Source organism: Parambassis ranga, chromosome 2, assembly GCF_900634625.1.
Source record: "Parambassis ranga chromosome 2, fParRan2.1, whole genome shotgun sequence".
Classification (NCBI taxonomy): domain Eukaryota; kingdom Metazoa; phylum Chordata; class Actinopteri; family Ambassidae; genus Parambassis; species Parambassis ranga.
In genome coordinates this window covers 4,329,977-4,350,207 of record NC_041023.1, presented here as the reverse complement: position 1 = coordinate 4,350,207, position 20,231 = coordinate 4,329,977, and the positions used below count along the sequence as shown (strand labels likewise).

Genomic DNA, 20,231 nt, shown 5'->3' with positions numbered 1-20,231 from the left:
GTAGACATAGTAAAATATGTCACACATTTGTATACAATAACATGATTACTGAGGTAAAAATACACATGAAGACCAATTCTGAAAGTGCAACAAAAGACCAGAGATAGTATTCATATGCTCAACATTTATTGAGGCACATAACAGTGCAAGGAAGGAACCAAAAACATTCAAAATCGGATCTTAATATTGTCAAAACAAAAACTATTTTTACTTGACTCACAGCTGACTTAGATCAGAAAAAGGCTATATGTGTCCAAATGTTATGAAAACTTTAGCTGTCCAGTACCCAGAAAAGGTGAACACAAAAACACCAAATCCATAGACCCCAAAAAACCATAACACAATAATAACCAAGTATGATAAATGCAAAATATTTGTATGTTTTTCAGAAGAAAATAAAATGGATAAAAAAAGCCTCATAAACGGATTGCTAACAACTGCTCTGCTTACTTCTCATGTGACAATTTTATCATTGGAGTGTCAGTGCTATGACCCATGTGCACGTTGGCTCAGAGATCTGCTGATGATAAATAATGATGTACAAATTTATCACAGTAAAACATGCATCACTTCTGCAGTGGGAATAAGCTAAGGCCTGTGATGGGGTCAGTGATGCATCTCTCAACTAGCTGGAGATAAGTGAGGTTTTCTTGAGTGTTGGGGTCAAAGAACCCCTTGGTGTCATCATCAGGGTCAGACAGAATCTGGTTCATTTCAGCATCAAAGTAGCCTCTTTGGTAAGCCACCTGTACGGGCACTCTGTGGCTGTGCACTGGATCAATTATGCCTCCTGTTGCAATTTGTGCTTCAAGGAGACGAATTCCATGATCTTTCACAATCAGATCTTTCTTCAGGGCCTGGAACAGAGAAATCATGTTTCCAGTGTAGGGGTCTTTGTACCCTGTGACGGCTCTTTCTGCTGAAAGCAGTTTGTTTTTTCCACTCGTTGCCAACCACTCCTTGACCAGCTGCCTGCTCCACAGAAAGCTTTTTGTTGTTCACAGGGTCAATGACAAAACCAGTGGCAGCCTGGGCCTCCAGCAGAACCAGAGAGGTACCTGGAGTCAACAGACCTTTGCATTTGGCTTCATAGATACTCAAGATTTTTTTGGTGGACTGGAGGTAAACTCCAGCAATGCTGTTGGTTCCCTTCAGGTACCGACGCACTGAGTCCATTTCACTTACTTCTGTCACTGTGACCTTTCCAGTACTGAGATCTTTGAAGAGGTTCTCATCAATGATTTTTGATTCCAGGAGCTCAGTAGCAGTGACATCCTTTCTGATACCTTCAAAGTTTGTAGTTTCTGTGACTGTTGTAGTGATGGTAGTTTTTGTAGTGCTGCTGTCCACTTTTGTTTCTGATGGTTTGCTTGTGATGACAGATGAGGTTGTTGTGGTCTGCTTCTGTATGATTGTCAAGATGATGTCTAAAAATTGTTGAATTGTGATTGATCCTGCCTTGTACTGTTGCACCAGCTCTCTCCTCTTCTCTTCGGTGATGTATTTGGAGTAGAGCAGCTCCCACAGTGACACTGTTTTGCCTTGGTACTTGCCTCCTGCTTTGGTTGTTGTGGTAGATTTCAGAATGAGTTTTGTTGCCTCATCAACAAAGAAGTAAAACTCGCCTTTCTTTACAATGACCAGTAAGCTAAGGCCTGTGATGGGGTCAGTGATACATCTCTCAACTAGCTGGAGATAAGTGAGGTTTTCTTGAGTGTTGGGGTCAAAGAACCCCTTGGTGTCATCATCAGGGTCAGACAGAATCTGGTTCATTTCAGCATCAAAGTAGCCTCTCTGGTAAGCCACCTGTACGGGCACTCTGTGGCTGTACACTGGATCAATTATGCCTCCTGTTGCAATCTGTGCTTCAAGGAGACGAATTCCATGATCTTTCACAATCAGATCTTTCTTCAGGGCCTGGAACAGAGAAATCATGTTTCCAGTGTAGGGGTCTTTGTACCCTGTGACGGCTCTTTCTGCTGAAAGCAGTTTGTTTTTCCACTCGTTGCCAACCACTCCTTGACCAGCTGCCTGCTCCACAGAAAGCTTTCGGTTGTTCACAGGGTCAATGACAAAACCAGTGGCAGCCTGGGCCTCCAGCAGAACCAGAGAGGTACCTGGAGTCAGCAGACCTTTGCATTTGGCTTCATAGATAGTCAAGGTCTCTTGAGTGGACTGGAGGTAAACTCCAGCAATGCTGTTGGTTCCCTTCAGGTACCGACGCACTGAGTCCATTTCACTTACTTCTGTCACTGTGACCTTTCCAGTACTGAGATCTTTGAAGAGGTTCTCATCAATGATTTTTGATTCCAGGAGCTCAGTAGCAGTGACATCCTTTCTGATACCTTCAAAGTTTGTAGTTTCTGTGACAGTTGTAGTGATGGTAGTTTTTGTAGTGCTGCTGTCCACTTTTGTTTCTGATGGTTTGCTTGTGATGACAGATGAGGTTATTGTGGTCTGCTTCTGTATGATTGTCAAGATGATGTCTAAAAATTGTTGAATTGTGATTGATCCTGCCTTGTACTGTTGCACCAGCTCTCTCCTCTTCTCTTCGGTGATGTATTTGGAGTAGAGCAGCTCCCACAGTGACACTGTTTTGCCTTGGTACTTGCCTCCTGCTTTGGTTGTTGTGGTAGATTTCAGAATGAGTTTTGTTGCCTCATCAACAAAGAAGTAAAACTCGCCTTTCTTTACAATGACCAGTAAGCTAAGGCCTGTGATGGGGTCAGTGATGCATCTCTCAACTAGCTGGAGATAAGTGAGGTTTTCTTGAGTGTTGGGGTCAAAGAACCCCTTGGTGTCATCATCAGGGTCAGACAGAATCTGGTTCATTTCAGCATCAAAGTAGCCTCTTTGGTAAGCCACCTGTACGGGCACTCTGTGGCTGTGCACTGGATCAATTATGCCTCCTGTTGCAATTTGTGCTTCAAGGAGACGAATTCCATGATCTTTCACAATCAGATCTTTCTTCAGGGCCTGGAACAGAGAAATCATGTTTCCAGTGTAGGGGTCTTTGTACCCTGTGACGGCTCTTTCTGCTGAAAGCAGTTTGTTTTTCCACTCGTTGCCAACCACTCCTTGACCAGCTGCCTGCTCCACAGAAAGCTTTTTGTTGTTCACAGGGTCAATGACAAAACCAGTGGCAGCCTGGGCCTCCAGCAGAACCAGAGAGGTACCTGGAGTCAGCAGACCTTTGCATTTGGCTTCATAGATACTCAAGATTTTTTTGGTGGACTGGAGGTAAACTCCAGCAATGCTGTTGGTTCCCTTCAGGTACCGACGCACTGAGTCCATTTCACTTACTTCTGTCACTGTGACCTTTCCAGTACTGAGATCTTTGAAGAGGTTCTCATCAATGATTTTTGATTCCAGGAGCTCAGTAGCAGTGACATCCTTTCTGATACCTTCAAAGTTTGTAGTTTCTGTGACTGTTGTAGTGATGGTAGTTTTTGTAGTGCTGCTGTCCACTTTTGTTTCTGATGGTTTGCTTGTGATGACAGATGAGGTTGTTGTGGTCTGCTTCTGTATGATTGTCAAGATGATGTCTAAAAATTGTTGAATTGTGATTGATCCTGCCTTGTACTGTTGCACCAGCTCTCTCCTCTTCTCTTCGGTGATGTATTTGGAGTAGAGCAGCTCCCACAGTGACACTGTTTTGCCTTGGTACTTGCCTCCTGCTTTGGTTGTTGTGGTAGATTTCAGAATGAGTTTTGTTGCCTCATCAACAAAGAAGTAAAACTCGCCTTTCTTTACAATGACCAGTAAGCTAAGGCCTGTGATGGGGTCAGTGATACATCTCTCAACTAGCTGGAGATAAGTGAGGTTTTCTTGAGTGTTGGGGTCAAAGAACCCCTTGGTGTCATCATCAGGGTCAGACAGAATCTGGTTCATTTCAGCATCAAAGTAGCCTCTCTGGTAAGCCACCTGTACGGGCACTCTGTGGCTGTACACTGGATCAATTATGCCTCCTGTTGCAATCTGTGCTTCAAGGAGACGAATTCCATGATCTTTCACAATCAGATCTTTCTTCAGGGCCTGGAACAGAGAAATCATGTTTCCAGTGTAGGGGTCTTTGTACCCTGTGACGGCTCTTTCTGCTGAAAGCAGTTTGTTTTTCCACTCGTTGCCAACCACTCCTTGACCAGCTGCCTGCTCCACAGAAAGCTTTCGGTTGTTCACAGGGTCAATGACAAAACCAGTGGCAGCCTGGGCCTCCAGCAGAACCAGAGAGGTACCTGGAGTCAGCAGACCTTTGCATTTGGCTTCATAGATAGTCAAGGTCTCTTGAGTGGACTGGAGGTAAACTCCAGCAATGCTGTTGGTTCCCTTCAGGTACCGACGCACTGAGTCCATTTCACTTACTTCTGTCACTGTGACCTTTCCAGTACTGAGATCTTTGAAGAGGTTCTCATCAATGATTTTTGATTCCAGGAGCTCAGTAGCAGTGACATCCTTTCTGATACCTTCAAAGTTTGTAGTTTCTGTGACAGTTGTAGTGATGGTAGTTTTTGTAGTGCTGCTGTCCACTTTTGTTTCTGATGGTTTGCTTGTGATGACAGATGAGGTTATTGTGGTCTGCTTCTGTATGATTGTCAAGATGATGTCTAAAAATTGTTGAATTGTGATTGATCCTGCCTTGTACTGTTGCACCAGCTCTCTCCTCTTCTCTTCGGTGATGTATTTGGAGTAGAGCAGCTCCCACAGTGACACTGTTTTGCCTTGGTACTTGCCTCCTGCTTTGGTTGTTGTGGTAGATTTCAGAATGAGTTTTGTTGCCTCATCAACAAAGAAGTAAAACTCGCCTTTCTTTACAATGACCAGTAAGCTAAGGCCTGTGATGGGGTCAGTGATACATCTCTCAACTAGCTGGAGATAAGTGAGGTTTTCTTGAGTGTTGGGGTCAAAGAACCCCTTGGTGTCATCATCAGGGTCAGACAGAATCTGGTTCATTTCAGCATCAAAGTAGCCTCTTTGGTAAGCCACCTGTACGGGCACTCTGTGGCTGTGCACTGGATCAATTATGCCTCCTGTTGCAATTTGTGCTTCAAGGAGACGAATTCCATGATCTTTCACAATCAGATCTTTCTTCAGGGCCTGGAACAGAGAAATCATGTTTCCAGTGTAGGGGTCTTTGTACCCTGTGACGGCTCTTTCTGCTGAAAGCAGTTTGTTTTTCCACTCGTTGCCAACCACTCCTTGACCAGCTGCCTGCTCCACAGAAAGCTTTTTGTTGTTCACAGGGTCAATGACAAAACCAGTGGCAGCCTGGGCTTCCAGCAGAACCAGAGAGGTACCTGGAGTCAACAGACCTTTGCATTTGGCTTCATAGATACTCAAGATTTCTTTGGTGGACTGGAGGTAAACTCCAGCAATGCTGTTGGTTCCCTTCAGGTACCGACGCACTGAGTCCATTTCACTTACTTCTGTCACTGTGACCTTTCCAGTACTGAGATCTTTGAAGAGGTTCTCATCAATGATTTTTGATTCCAGGAGCTCAGTAGCAGTGACATCCTTTCTGATACCTTCAAAGTTTGTAGTTTCTGTGACTGTTGTAGTGATGGTAGTTTTTGTAGTGCTGCTGTCCACTTTTGTTTCTGATGGTTTGCTTGTGATGACAGATGAGGTTGTTGTGGTCTGCTTCTGTATGATTGTCAAGATGATGTCTAAAAATTGTTGAATTGTGATTGATCCTGCCTTGTACTGTTGCACCAGCTCTCTCCTCTTCTCTTCGGTGATGTATTTGGAGTAGAGCAGCTCCCACAGTGACACTGTTTTGCCTTGGTACTTGCCTCCTGCTTTGGTTGTTGTGGTAGATTTCAGAATGAGTTTTGTTGCCTCATCAACAAAGAAGTAAAACTCGCCTTTCTTTACAATGACCAGTAAGCTAAGGCCTGTGATGGGGTCAGTGATACATCTCTCAACTAGCTGGAGATAAGTGAGGTTTTCTTGAGTGTTGGGGTCAAAGAACCCCTTGGTGTCATCATCAGGGTCAGACAGAATCTGGTTCATTTCAGCATCAAAGTAGCCTCTTTGGTAAGCCACCTGTACGGGCACTCTGTGGCTGTGCACTGGATCAATTATGCCTCCTGTTGCAATTTGTGCTTCAAGGAGACGAATTCCATGATCTTTCACAATCAGATCTTTCTTCAGGGCCTGGAACAGAGAAATCATGTTTCCAGTGTAGGGGTCTTTGTACCCTGTGACGGCTCTTTCTGCTGAAAGCAGTTTGTTTTTCCACTCGTTGCCAACCACTCCTTGACCAGCTGCCTGCTCCACAGAAAGCTTTTTGTTGTTCACAGGGTCAATGACAAAACCAGTGGCAGCCTGGGCCTCCAGCAGAACCAGAGAGGTACCTGGAGTCAACAGACCTTTGCATTTGGCTTCATAGATACTCAAGATTTCTTTGGTGGACTGGAGGTAAACTCCAGCAATGCTGTTGGTTCCCTTCAGGTACCGACGCACTGAGTCCATTTCACTTACTTCTGTCACTGTGACCTTTCCAGTACTGAGATCTTTGAAGAGGTTCTCATCAATGATTTTTGATTCCAGGAGCTCAGTAGCAGTGACATCCTTTCTGATACCTTCAAAGTTTGTAGTTTCTGTGACTGTTGTAGTGATGGTAGTTTTTGTAGTGCTGCTGTCCACTTTTGTTTCTGATGGTTTGCTTGTGATGACAGATGAGGTTGTTGTGGTCTGCTTCTGTATGATTGTCAAGATGATGTCTAAAAATTGTTGAATTGTGATTGATCTTGCCTTGTACTGTTGCACCAGCTCTCTCCTCTTCTCTTCGGTGATGTATTTGGAGTAGAGCAGCTCCCACAGTGACACTGTTTTGCCTTGGTACTTGCCTCCTGCTTTGGTTGTTGTGGTAGATTTCAGAATGAGTTTTGTTGCCTCATCAACAAAGAAGTAAAACTCGCCTTTCTTTACAATGACCAGTAAGCTAAGGCCTGTGATGGGGTCAGTGATACATCTCTCAACTAGCTGGAGATAAGTGAGGTTTTCTTGAGTGTTGGGGTCAAAGAACCCCTTGGTGTCATCATCAGGGTCAGACAGAATCTGGTTCATTTCAGCATCAAAGTAGCCTCTTTGGTAAGCCACCTGTACGGGCACTCTGTGGCTGTGCACTGGATCAATTATGCCTCCTGTTGCAATTTGTGCTTCAAGGAGACGAATTCCATGATCTTTCACAATCAGATCTTTCTTCAGGGCCTGGAACAGAGAAATCATGTTTCCAGTGTAGGGGTCTTTGTACCCTGTGACGGCTCTTTCTGCTGAAAGCAGTTTGTTTTTCCACTCATTGCCAACCACTCCTTGACCAGCTGCCTGCTCCACAGAAAGCTTTCGGTTGTTCACAGGGTCAATGACAAAACCAGTGGCAGCCTGGGCTTCCAGCAGAACCAGAGAGGTACCTGGAGTCAGCAGACCTTTGCATTTGGCTTCATAGATACTCAAGATTTCTTTGGTGGACTGGAGGTAAACTCCAGCAATGCTGTTGGTTCCCTTCAGGTACCGACGCACTGAGTCCATTTCACTTACTTCTGTCACTGTGACCTTTCCAGTACTGAGATCTTTGAAGAGGTTCTCATCAATGATTTTTGATTCCAGGAGCTCAGTAGCAGTGACATCCTTTCTGATACCTTCAAAGTTTGTAGTTTCTGTGACTGTTGTAGTGATGGTAGTTTTTGTAGTGCTGCTGTCCACTTTTGTTTCTGATGGTTTGCTTGTGATGACAGATGAGGTTGTTGTGGTCTGCTTCTGTATGATTGTCAAGATGATGTCTAAAAATTGTTGAATTGTGATTGATCCTGCCTTGTACTGTTGCACCAGCTCTCTCCTCTTCTCTTCGGTGATGTATTTGGAGTAGAGCAGCTCCCACAGTGACACTGTTTTGCCTTGGTACTTGCCTCCTGCTTTGGTTGTTGTGGTAGATTTCAGAATGAGTTTTGTTGCCTCATCAACAAAGAAGTAAAACTCACCTTTCTTTACAATGACCAGTAAGCTAAGGCCTGTGATGGGGTCAGTGATACATCTCTCAACTAGCTGGAGATAAGTGAGGTTTTCTTGAGTGTTGGGGTCAAAGAACCCCTTGGTGTCATCATCAGGGTCAGACAGAATCTGGTTCATTTCAGCATCAAAGTAGCCTCTTTGGTAAGCCACCTGTACGGGCACTCTGTGGCTGTGCACTGGATCAATTATGCCTCCTGTTGCAATTTGTGCTTCAAGGAGACGAATTCCATGATCTTTCACAATCAGATCTTTCTTCAGGGCCTGGAACAGAGAAATCATGTTTCCAGTGTAGGGGTCTTTGTACCCTGTGACGGCTCTTTCTGCTGAAAGCAGTTTGTTTTTCCACTCGTTGCCAACCACTCCTTGACCAGCTGCCTGCTCCACAGAAAGCTTTCGGTTGTTCACAGGGTCAATGACAAAACCAGTGGCAGCCTGGGCTTCCAGCAGAACCAGAGAGGTACCTGGAGTCAGCAGACCTTTGCATTTGGCTTCATAGATAGTCAAGGTCTCTTGAGTGGACTGGAGGTAAACTCCAGCAATGCTGTTGGTTCCCTTCAGGTACCGACGCACTGAGTCCATTTCACTTACTTCTGTCACTGTGACCTTTCCAGTACTGAGATCTTTGAAGAGGTTCTCATCAATGATTTTGATTCCAGGAGCTCAGTAGCAGTGACATCCTTTCTGATACCTTCAAAGTTTGTAGTTTCTGTGACTGTTGTAGTGATGGTAGTTTTTGTAGTGCTGCTGTCCACTTTTGTTTCTGATGGTTTGCTTGTGATGACAGATGAGGTTGTTGTGGTCTGCTTCTGTATGATTGTCAAGATGATGTCTAAAAATTGTTGAATTGTGATTGATCCTGCCTTGTACTGTTGCACCAGCTCTCTCCTCTTCTCTTCGGTGATGTATTTGGAGTAGAGCAGCTCCCACAGTGACACTGTTTTGCCTTGGTACTTGCCTCTTGCTTTGGTTGTTGTGGTAGATTTCAGAATGAGTTTTGTTGCCTCATCAACAAAGAAGTAAAACTCGCCTTTCTTTACAATGACCAGTAAGCTAAGGCCTGTGATGGGGTCAGTGATACATCTCTCAACTAGCTGGAGATAAGTGAGGTTTTCTTGAGTGTTGGGGTCAAAGAACCCCTTGGTGTCATCATCAGGGTCAGACAGAATCTGGTTCATTTCAGCATCAAAGTAGCCTCTTTGGTAAGCCACCTGTACGGGCACTCTGTGGCTGTGCACTGGATCAATTATGCCTCCTGTTGCAATTTGTGCTTCAAGGAGACGAATTCCATGATCTTTCACAATCAGATCTTTCTTCAGGGCCTGGAACAGAGAAATCATGTTTCCAGTGTAGGGGTCTTTGTACCCTGTGACGGCTCTTTCTGCTGAAAGCAGTTTGTTTTTCCACTCGTTGCCAACCACTCCTTGACCAGCTGCCTGCTCCACAGAAAGCTTTTTGTTGTTCACAGGGTCAATGACAAAACCAGTGGCAGCCTGGGCCTCCAGCAGAACCAGAGAGGTACCTGGAGTCAACAGACCTTTGCATTTGGCTTCATAGATACTCAAGATTTCTTTGGTGGACTGGAGGTAAACTCCAGCAATGCTGTTGGTTCCCTTCAGGTACCGACGCACTGAGTCCATTTCACTTACTTCTGTCACTGTGACCTTTCCAGTACTGAGATCTTTGAAGAGGTTCTCATCAATGATTTTTGATTCCAGGAGCTCAGTAGCAGTGACATCCTTTCTGATACCTTCAAAGTTTGTAGTTTCTGTGACTGTTGTAGTGATGGTAGTTTTTGTAGTGCTGCTGTCCACTTTTGTTTCTGATGGTTTGCTTGTGATGACAGATGAGGTTGTTGTGGTCTGCTTCTGTATGATTGTCAAGATGATGTCTAAAAATTGTTGAATTGTGATTGATCCTGCCTTGTACTGTTGCACCAGCTCTCTCCTCTTCTCTTCGGTGATGTATTTGGAGTAGAGCAGCTCCCACAGTGACACTGTTTTGCCTTGGTACTTGCCTCCTGCTTTGGTTGTTGTGGTAGATTTCAGAATGAGTTTTGTTGCCTCATCAACAAAGAAGTAAAACTCGCCTTTCTTCACAATGACCAGTAAGTTAAGGCCTGAAAGAGGATCTGTTACACACCTCTCAACAAGTTGTAGATAAGTGAGGTTCTCTTGAGTGTTGGGATCAAAGAACCCCTTGGTGTCATCATCAGGGTCAGACAGAATCTGGTTCATTTCAGCATCAAAGTAGCCTCTCTGGTAAGCCACCTGTACGGGTACTCTGTGGCTGTACACTGGATCAATTATGCCTCCTGTTGCAATTTGTGCTTCAAGGAGACGAATTCCATGATCTTTCACAATCAGATCTTTCTTCAGGGCCTGGAACAGAGAAATCATGTTTCCAGTGTAGGGGTCTTTGTAACCTGTGACGGCTCTTTCTGCTGAAAGCAGTTTGTTTTTCCACTCGTTGCCAACCACTCCTTGAGCCACAGCCTCTTCCACAGAAAGCTTTCTGTTGCTTACAGGGTCAATGACAAAACCAGTGGCAGCCTGAGCCTCCAGCAGAACCAGAGAGGTACCTGGAGTCAGTAGACCTTTACATTTGGCTTCGTAGATACTCATAACCCTCTTTGTAGATTCAAGTCTGACACCTGCTATACAGTTTGTAGCGCCAAGATACTTTTGAATTGATTCCATTTTGTCAACTTTTTCATCACTTATTTCTCCTGTTACAATCTGGGTGAAAAGCTCCTTTGAGATAATCTTGGACTCATACAATTCACTTGCTGAGACTTGCTTTCTCAATCCTTTGAACTTTTTTTGTTTGGTTGACACTTCTGTAATGATCACTGTGAGTATTTCAATGAGCTCCTCAATCTTCATAGTTCCAGTTTTGTACTGTTTTATGAGCTGCTCCCGTTTTTGTTTTGAAATGTACTCAGAGAGCAACACTTCCCACAGTGTGACCTCCTTGTTTTTAAAATTTCCCACATTGATTGTAATAATTTTGTTTTTGAATGCCAGCTCTATTTGCTCATCTGTGTGAAACACCTGGGATTTTTTGTTAGACAGTGGTAGGAGAAGTAGTCCAGTTTTAGGGTCTTTCTCACACTGATTTATCAGCTGGACGTAAGAGAGGTTTTCTTTAGTATTTGGGTCGAAGAAGCTCCTTGCATCATCAGTGGGGCTGGACAGAAGTTTGTGAATGTCTTCATTTAGATATCCCTTTTTGATGGCAACATGAACAGGCAGCCTGTGACTTTGATGTGGGTCAATGATTCCTCCAGTGGCTATTTGTGCTTCAAGAAGGCGAAGGCCATTGCTTCTTTCAATCAGCTGTTCATTCATTGCTTCAAACAGTGACACTGTTACACCTGTGTATGGATCTATATAGCCAGTGACAGCTCTTTCAGCTGAGAGAAGTTGCTCAAGGACATCTGGTCCAATTATTTTCTCTTTTGCAGCATCATCAACAGAGTAGAACTTGTTTTTGAGGGGGTCGATGACCCATCCTGTTGCAGCCTGTGCTTCCAGTAGTAGCAGTGCAATGCCAGGAGTCAACAGATCTTCCTTTTTTGCCTCATGTATGCTCATGACTTTCTGGGATGAATGAACCTTGATTCCAGCAATGCTTCCAGTTCCCTTCAGATATCCTCTCACAGTGTCACCCTGGGCTACTGCTTCAAATGACAGCTTTCCTTCTTTTATTTGTTTAAATGTTTCTGTGTTAATAATATCAGAATCCAGTAGTTGCTGTGCAGAGACATGTTTTCTGAGGCCCATTACCATTTTGGGAGTTTCACTCTTTTCCAGTGTTTCAATTGTGGAAATCACTAATGTGATTATGGTTTGTGTAGTAATCTTTCCTGTTCTGTATTTTTCAATTAACTCGAGCCGTTGATCTTCAGTAAAGTACCCAGAGTGAATCAAGTTCCACAGAGAGACTGCTTTTCCTGAATAGCGTCCTAGAGATACTTTTACATCTGTCTTTTCAAACTCTTGCTTTATCTCCATGTCAGTATATGTCTTTTCCATCGTTTCTGTGGCTTTCAGTGTATCATTCAGTGGCAGGAGAAACAGTCCAGTTTCCTTGTCTTTTACACATCTGTTTAACATCTCCAAGTATGTCAGATTGTCATGTGTTTTTGGGTCAAAAAAGCCCTTTGTGTCATCCGTTGGGTCTGTCAGAATTTGATTAAGTTCAGCATCAAAATATCCTTTCTCATAAGCAACCTCAAGGGGTAAGTGAAGACACTTTAAGGGATCAATGATGCCACCTGTGCCAATCTGGGCCTCCAGTAAACGGATGCCATGCTGCTTCACAATAAGATCTTTATTCAAAGCTTGGAAAAGTGAGATCTTCTGACCTGTGTATGGATCTGTGTATCCTGTGACAGCTCTCTCTGCAGACAGTAGCTTTTCATACATCTGTGGACCAATAATCTTATCTCTGAGAGCTTGTTCCACTGTAAGTTTTTTGTTTTTCACAGGATCAACAATGAATCCTGTAGCTGCTTGAGCTTCCAGGAGGCAGAGGGCAGTTCCAGGTGTGAGAAGGCCAGTTTGCTGTCCCTGATAGATGCTTAGTTTTTTATTGGAAGGTTGCAGGATTAACCCAGCAACACAACTGGTCCCTTGTAGATATGCTCTCACGTTGGCCATTTTCATCACATCAGAGCTTGTAATCTTTCCATCAATCAAACTGTTGTATGTGCTTTGATCCAAGATTTTAAGATCCAGAAGATCTACAACTGAGACTTCTCCTCTGAGACCCTCAAAGTTCAGGCCTTCTTGCTGCTTTATCTCCTTACTCTCAACAATCTTTGTAATGGTCACAATGAGTTCCTCAATTGTGATTTTCCTTGACTTGAACAGCCTGAAAAACTCCTGTCGTTGGTCCTCTGACAGATATTCTGAGTTGATAAGATCCCACAGTGTTGCATGCTGGCCTTTAAACCTGCCATACTTGACAGTAACCCTTGTTGTTTTGAATGTTTCTCTCATGTTATCATCTATCCTGACTTTGATGCTCTTACTTTTGATGGGCAGGAGGCACAAGCCTGTACTCGGATCAGTCACACATCTGGCCATAAGTTGCAAATATGTAAGGTTCTCCTGGGTGTTGGGATCAAAGAAACCTTTGGTGTCGTCACTTGGATCGTCCAGGATCAGATTCATTTCTTCATTGAAGTACCCTCTCTTATATGCCACATGGACAGGGATGCGATGGCTGTTCACTGGGTCAATGATCCCCCCAGTGGCAATTTGTGCCTCCAGGAGTCGAATTCCATGGTCTCTTAGGATCAGGTCTTTTTGCATCGCTTGGAACAAGGAGATTATTTTGCCATCGTATGGATCTTTGTATCCAGTGACTGCTTTCTCTGCCGAGCGAAGCTTTTGACAAACATCAGGCCCCACAATCTTTGCTTTGACAGCATCATCCACTGAAAACTTTCTGTTTCCAATAGGGTCGATAATGAACCCTGTTGCTGCCTGTGCCTCCAGTAGTACCAAGGCAGTTCCTGGCATCAGAATTCTTTTCTGTCTGGCCTGGTAGAGAGTCATGATTTGAGAATCGGGAAGCAAAATACCTGCAATGCTGTCTTTCCCCTTTAAGTACACGTTTACGTTTTCATCTTCTATCACATCCTTCACGGACTTCTTTCCCTTTTTTAGATCTTCAAGGACCTCCTCGCTAATAATATCTGCTTCCACAAGCTGTTTTGCTGTAACTGTTTCTCTTATGCCTTCAAAGACAGCTTTAGTTGTTTTCACAGACTTTTCAATGACTTCCAGAACTGTTGTAATGATCATCTTTATGCTGAGTTTCCCGTCTCTGTATTTTTGGAGGATTTCTTGTCTTTGGTTTTCATCAAAGTACTCGGACATCAGCAGCTCCCACAGTGAGACAGTCATTCCCATGTACTTCCCATATGTCACTTTCACTTTCGCCTCTTTGAAGGTCATTTTAGTTTGGTTATCTATGAAGCTGAAGTTCTGCCTGCCTGATTTGTCATGGAGAGGAAGGAGGCAAAGTCCAGTGGCAGGATCAGTGACACACCTTTCCATCAGCTGAAGATAGGTTAGGTTCTGTTCTGTGTTTGGGTCAAAAAAACCCTTTGTATCATCACCTGAATCCTCTAGTATTTTGTTCATTTCTTTATTGAAATAGCCTCTCTCGAAGGCCACATCTGTGGGAAGCCTGTGACTGTGGACTGGATCTATTATTCCACCCGTAGCAATCTGTGCCTCCAGCAGCCGGATTCCATGTTCCTTAACAATGAGGTCTTTGGACAGTGCTTCAAACAAGGAGATGGTTTCACCTGAATATGGGTCTTTGTATCCAGTTACTGCTCGCTCAGCAGAAAGCAGCTTTGCATGAAATTCTGGGCCAACAATCTTGTTTTTGACAGCCTCATCCACTGTGTACTTTTTATTTTTTACAGGATCAATCATGAATCCAGTTGCAGCTTGTGCTTCCAGGAGAATTAGAGATGTTCCAGGCATCAGGATTCCTTGCTTCATAGCTTGATAAATGCTCATTCTCTGATCAGATGAGAGCAGCGCAATGCCTGCAATGCTGCCTTTGCCCTCCAGGTATTCTTTCACTGTTTCTATCAGCATCACATCCTGTGTTGTGGTCTTTCCTTTCTGCAGGTCATCAAATGTTTTATTGTCAATGACCTTTGATTCAAGGAGTTGGGCAGAAGAAATTCCTTTTCGCAGACCCTTGAAGGTGACAGAGACAGGAAGGAGCAACAGGCCTGTGTCAGGCTCCACAGTGCACTTCTCTCTGAGTTTTCGGTAGTTAAGATTTTCCTGTGAGGTTGGGTTGTAAAACGCTTTGAGTTCTGACATCTCATCATTAAGCAAACCTTTTTCATAGTAGCCTTTCTGAATCGCTGACTCTACTGAAATATTTTTCTTCTCGATGGGATCAAACAGGCCCTGTGTGGCTATCTGTGCCTCCAGCAGCCTCAATCCATAATCTCGTGGGACTAAATCTTTTTGCATTGCTTGGAAGACAGAAATCATCTGGTTAGTGTAGGGATCTACATACCCACTGATGGCTTTCTCTGCTGTGAGAAGTTTCTCTTTCATCTCTGGCCCAATCACTCCCTCCTTAACAGCATCAGAAACAGGCAGCTTTCTGTTGTTTTTGGGGTCTACAATGCCTACTGTGGCAGCCTGGGCTTCAAGCAGAGCCAACGCTGTACCTGGTTTAAGCAAACGTTTTTTCATTGCTTGATAGATGCTTATCTTCTCATTTGATTTCTCCAGAAATATGGCAGCCACAGGTCCATGGGCTTTGGTGCTGCCATTTTGTTTTGCTTCAATGGAATGCATCTTGACCTGAAAATCAAACAATGAGTTAAACTCATTTGGGTTCACCACAACATTTCTTATTAAACACTATCAGCATTAATTCTCATCAAGTATATCTATGCATATACATTTTATTGTAATCCATGTAATCCTGCTTTTATTTCAAACTTCACTAATTCATTTATATTACCAAAGATGCAATGTAAAGATTTGAATAAATACACATGTATTAAAGGTAGGGTAGGAGATTTTGAAAACTCAGTGAGAGTCAGCCAGATTTTGAAAGTAAACACACGCCCCTTTCTCTCGGAGCTCACCCCGAAGCCACGCCTCCCAACCAGTCTGTGACTTCGGCCATCATGCACGTACCTCTCTGGTGCGCGCAGAGCAGGAAGAGAGTGACAACCAGCCAACTATAGGCCTCGTAGGATTGGCTGATGTTTTTAGCATTTTATAGCTTCCACAGATGATTCATATTCTTCGTTTTAAAGCGAAACTGCCGAACTAATCGGTTGCTATTGGATTGTAAAGAGAAGTTACACTAATTTAACAAAAAGTGCATCAGAATGAAATCTCCTACCCTACCTTTAATTGATTTTTCAGTGTTTCCTATACACAGACCAATACATGACAGGCTGCCACACAATCAACACCCGCCACCACAAATAAGTTTCGTGTTTTCTTTTCCAACACGATTTAAAAATATAACTATTGTTCCGTTGGCATGCATGCACAAATACTGACAGCTGATTCAACATGAAATTTAAAAGACAGGTCTTCCTCCGAAATAAAGTCCAGGTATTTGTATGAGCAAACTAATTCTACTGGCCTGCTCTGTAATGTATAGAGTTGAGGTGGGGGAAGGTCCAGGCAGGGTTCTAGAAAAATTTGTCTTATTAGTCTGAACTAACTAGGAGAATTAAGATTAAACTGTATAACTTCAATGTTTATTATTGTTTAGAATTTTATTTTATTTTATTCTTACTATTTTACCTTATTTTATATTTCTAACCTGTTTTTGAGTATGCATGGAGCACCTGAAATGCAAGCCATTTCCCCCTGGGATTAATAAAGTATTTCTGATTGCTTCTTGTAGCTTTAAAATTGTCATTAGATAAGCATACAGGTGTATATTTAACCTATAGCAGCTTCAGAAGTGTATGTTTACATTGCACTTCCTGCTCACACTCTGCATAAACCCTGACGACTGTCACAACACCATGACACTATCTGCACCGGCAACAAGGTGTCACCACAAATTGCTAGCTGGTCTGTGGGAAACACAGTTTTTTTTTTTAATTCTTTTTATATTTTGATGCTCATACTGTACTTACTTGGCAGTTGGTGGGATTTCCACTTCCAGACTTTAATCTGTGACCTTTCTACGCCTTCCTCAGCTATAAATGGCAAAGAATTGAAACAAGCGTTATTAATAACAGTTATTTTCTGTCAACTTTAACTTTTAACTGTATACTGTATATATTAAAACCTTTCTTTCCGAGTCTGTGGGAAACCTCAGATCCTCCAATGCTTCTGGCCGCTCCAAAATCCAAGGTAAAGGCCACAGATCTCCGGGCTTTTATGGTCAGAGCTCCTGGGCTTTCGATTCTCTCTGATGTCACTGTAGAGATAAGATGAACGTTAAAAAACAAAGTAATTCTTTGGTAGGGCAAGTTTCGTTTTTACTGTGCACACTAAATATTTATTGTACCTTTGTCCTTCATTTATAAGTTTTACAACTCTACCATAAAATGGAACGGTGCACATCAGACAAGTTTAAAATAAACATTAACAACATTACATGCGCCACACATTTTAATGATCTTTTCCACACAATAATAATAATAATAATAATAATAATAATATTGTAATTAGGGTTTAAGTTTTCACCATGCCTCTGCACAGATAAGGAAAAAAAAACTCTGCCCGTTTCACACACATCCTGTATTTACTTTGGCATGGCAGGACGCAATGTGTTGAAACTGGACCAGCAGGAATCACTGTGTTGTAACACGCATGGAAAACATTAGACACACAAAAAATAAATGCCAGGCGTTAATAAGAAAGTTAAAAAAAAAAAGTGAAAGGCAAACATTCAATAGGACAAAGACGGTCAAGGAATTTGACCTGGTGAACACTCTGCAACAATGTGCAGGAGACAAAAATATGCTGCATGGTACTGCCAGCTGACTGACATGTTGTCATTCCATTCAAAGGGCCTCTGTCACATGTTTTCTACTGGTCCTACTGCTTATTGCACCATTGACATCTTGCACTTAGATGACATACCTATGGCCCTCTCTATCTGCATTATTACCAACTGCTGCTATGCGACAGCTGTCCTTTTGTGTTTCCGCAAAGTTTTAGGCACTGAAAATACTCAGCAAAAGATCTTGGTTTTACAAAACCGCCAAGGCAAATCTTTTTACCAAGGTCATGAGTCCCATCACGCCTGCCAGCATGTACTAATTTAAGCAACCACAAGAGGTCACCAATGTGACTGTGATGATAATTCCTGTTAAATTGCAGGAGAATAATAAAATCAGGTGATGCTAGTTTAGTTTCCCTTTGGTCAGAAATGAGATAAAAAGTTCATTTAAATCTGTACATGAAACTTTTTGTAGCAAAACAACAACTGAGCACTTTAACTGCGGATACTGAAAGTACAAAAGTGTGCGGTTCGCTGGAAGTCAGGGACTTCCTCCATCCGTTCAGCTGAGAGGTCAAGTGTCTTACAGCACATGATGTCATTGCCACACATAGGAGTGAAAAAAAAACATTCTCAGAAAAAAGGGTGTGGAGAGAACTCACAAAGTGGCCTCAGCTCTCTAGGAGGGTAAACCTGATCACAGACAATGGTAACTGTAAAAAGTTGTAAAGACATTAATTGTTTTTACTGTCTGAAGATGCCATTCATACATGTTGTAAAGAGGCAAGGTGAGACCTGCAGGCTAGGTCTCACACACACACACACACACCCCTCTTGACTTACTGCAGACTGCACCGTGTGTGTGAAGAGGACAGCAGCAGGTCTGTGGTATCTCTCCCTGATGCTGCTGCACTGGCTGTTTGATTTTGTCTCCCACTTGGTAAATGTTTGAGAGTTTTAAATGATGTCAAACATTCACTTTACATTTATTGCACCATGTGAGTTTGCTTATCACATCATGAGGGCAAATACGTTAGCTGAAGAGTCACCACATCGTTAACATAGCTGCACTGTTCACCCTTTACAGGGCTCAATCCACCACCCTACAGAAATGGAGGTGTCAGCAGCAGATATGTATTAACTGCCTCTTATTTCTAACCTCTGCCATACATCTGTATTTACTCATAGGGCACATATCACACACCCAACATAGCCTCACACAGCCACACAGTTAAATGACATATGGTTGTCTGGGTGAGACAGCAAAAGAACATCCAAACATGAGGGCTATGGAGGGGCGGATGCTGATGTTATCACAACGCCACACCTTTAATGAGGACAAACATATACTATGTTGTTTGATCGATAACCAAAAGTATAAAACAATTGGTCAAAAGTCAGTCTTACTATAAAACAAATAGTTATGGTTTTATTGGTCATATTTTATGACGCTGCCTCAATTAGAAAGTAAAACTGTTCCTCTGGCATTGATTTACTAGGTTACGAAAAAGTAAATCTTTCCTACAATGGCTGATGTGTTTGACAAAATGGAGTTACATGTCTTCTAACTATAGCTTTAACTTAGCCAAGAATCTGTCTGAGTGACAGGAAGGTTTCAGTGCTGATAACCAGTCAACCGGCTGCGTTTGAACCTCGTAGATACAAAATAATCTGTACAGATATCTCATAACTGACACATTACTGTTAATTACCTGTCTGCTCTAACTTTTGGGTTACATACAGTAAAGAGTTACATCATATGTAGTACACAGAGATCATTATCATCACAATGCATTCCTGACAACACCTCAGCAATTTAAAACCAGAATGAATGAGGCAACGCTGTACCGGTGCTGCACGTCAGAGTTTCTGTATGTGAAATCTTTGATTATGTCAACAGCTCGGAGGCCAGTGCAGACAGGCATCGTGTAAAACTGTGTTTTAACAGATGTGGCGTAATCTGTGAGGAATGTTTGCTTTCCCTTTTTTTTTTAATCAGATAGAATTGCCTGAATGAGCAAGACACAAACTCATGCATAGCTTTTCTTTGTGCAACTTGTCCCACTGACAAGAAGGTAAGCTTTACTGTAAATATGTTTCCAATTAAACAACACTGTGTTGGAAGAAATCTGCCCTTACCTGCTGGAACGAAGTTCAAACTGCGCTGCTCAGCATTCAGTCTCCGCTGATGTGACAGACATCCTGTGATCCTGAAGTGTTCCCAAGGTTTCTGAAGTGCTCACTGCTGGTGGGTCAGATATACAGCCAGGCCAGCTGTGAAGCCCCTCCCCCTAATGATGAAGTAACAGCCTCCTCTGCTCAGAGTGACAGGGAGCAATGGCCGGAGATCTGAGTGCAGGGAGCTGCCTGAAATTCCTGCTGGCTTCCTTAGAACATGTCCATTGTCCGCTGAAACAATAACAGCAAACTGCATCTTGTAAAAACATCCTCAAGTTGAGGAAATGTATTGAACAGGTAATGATAAAGTTAAATATTATGAAAGTCTACATACTTAAATGTTATACTGCTTTTGTCTTTACAGCAAATGATTTCTGTAATAACAATAAGAAGGTGACAAGTAATGCAGAGGCTTATCTTCCTTATCTACCCAGCCACACTGCAGCAAGCAGAGCCGGATTCCCTGCAAACACACAGAGCTTTGTCTTTGCCTCTAGTTTGGCAGGTTTTCAGTGGGAAGAGGTTGAAACTTGACAGGTTAGAGGGGCACTGATGTGTGTCACTCGTTA

General features: G+C 42.9%; 1 protein-coding gene across 1 annotated transcript; it reads right to left on the bottom strand.

Moving 5' to 3' along the window:
• Positions 1-109: 109 nt before the first annotated feature.
• On the bottom strand, positions 110-19,727 carry eppk1 (epiplakin 1). The gene is given in 6 exon segments (XM_028421811.1): positions 110-938; positions 940-8,654; positions 8,657-15,362; positions 16,670-16,732; positions 16,825-16,956; positions 19,624-19,727. Coding segments are annotated over 3 exon segments (14,787 nt in total). The 5' UTR covers positions 15,357-15,362; positions 16,670-16,732; positions 16,825-16,956; positions 19,624-19,727; the 3' UTR covers positions 110-566.
• Between the last annotated feature and the right edge of the window lie 504 nt (positions 19,728-20,231).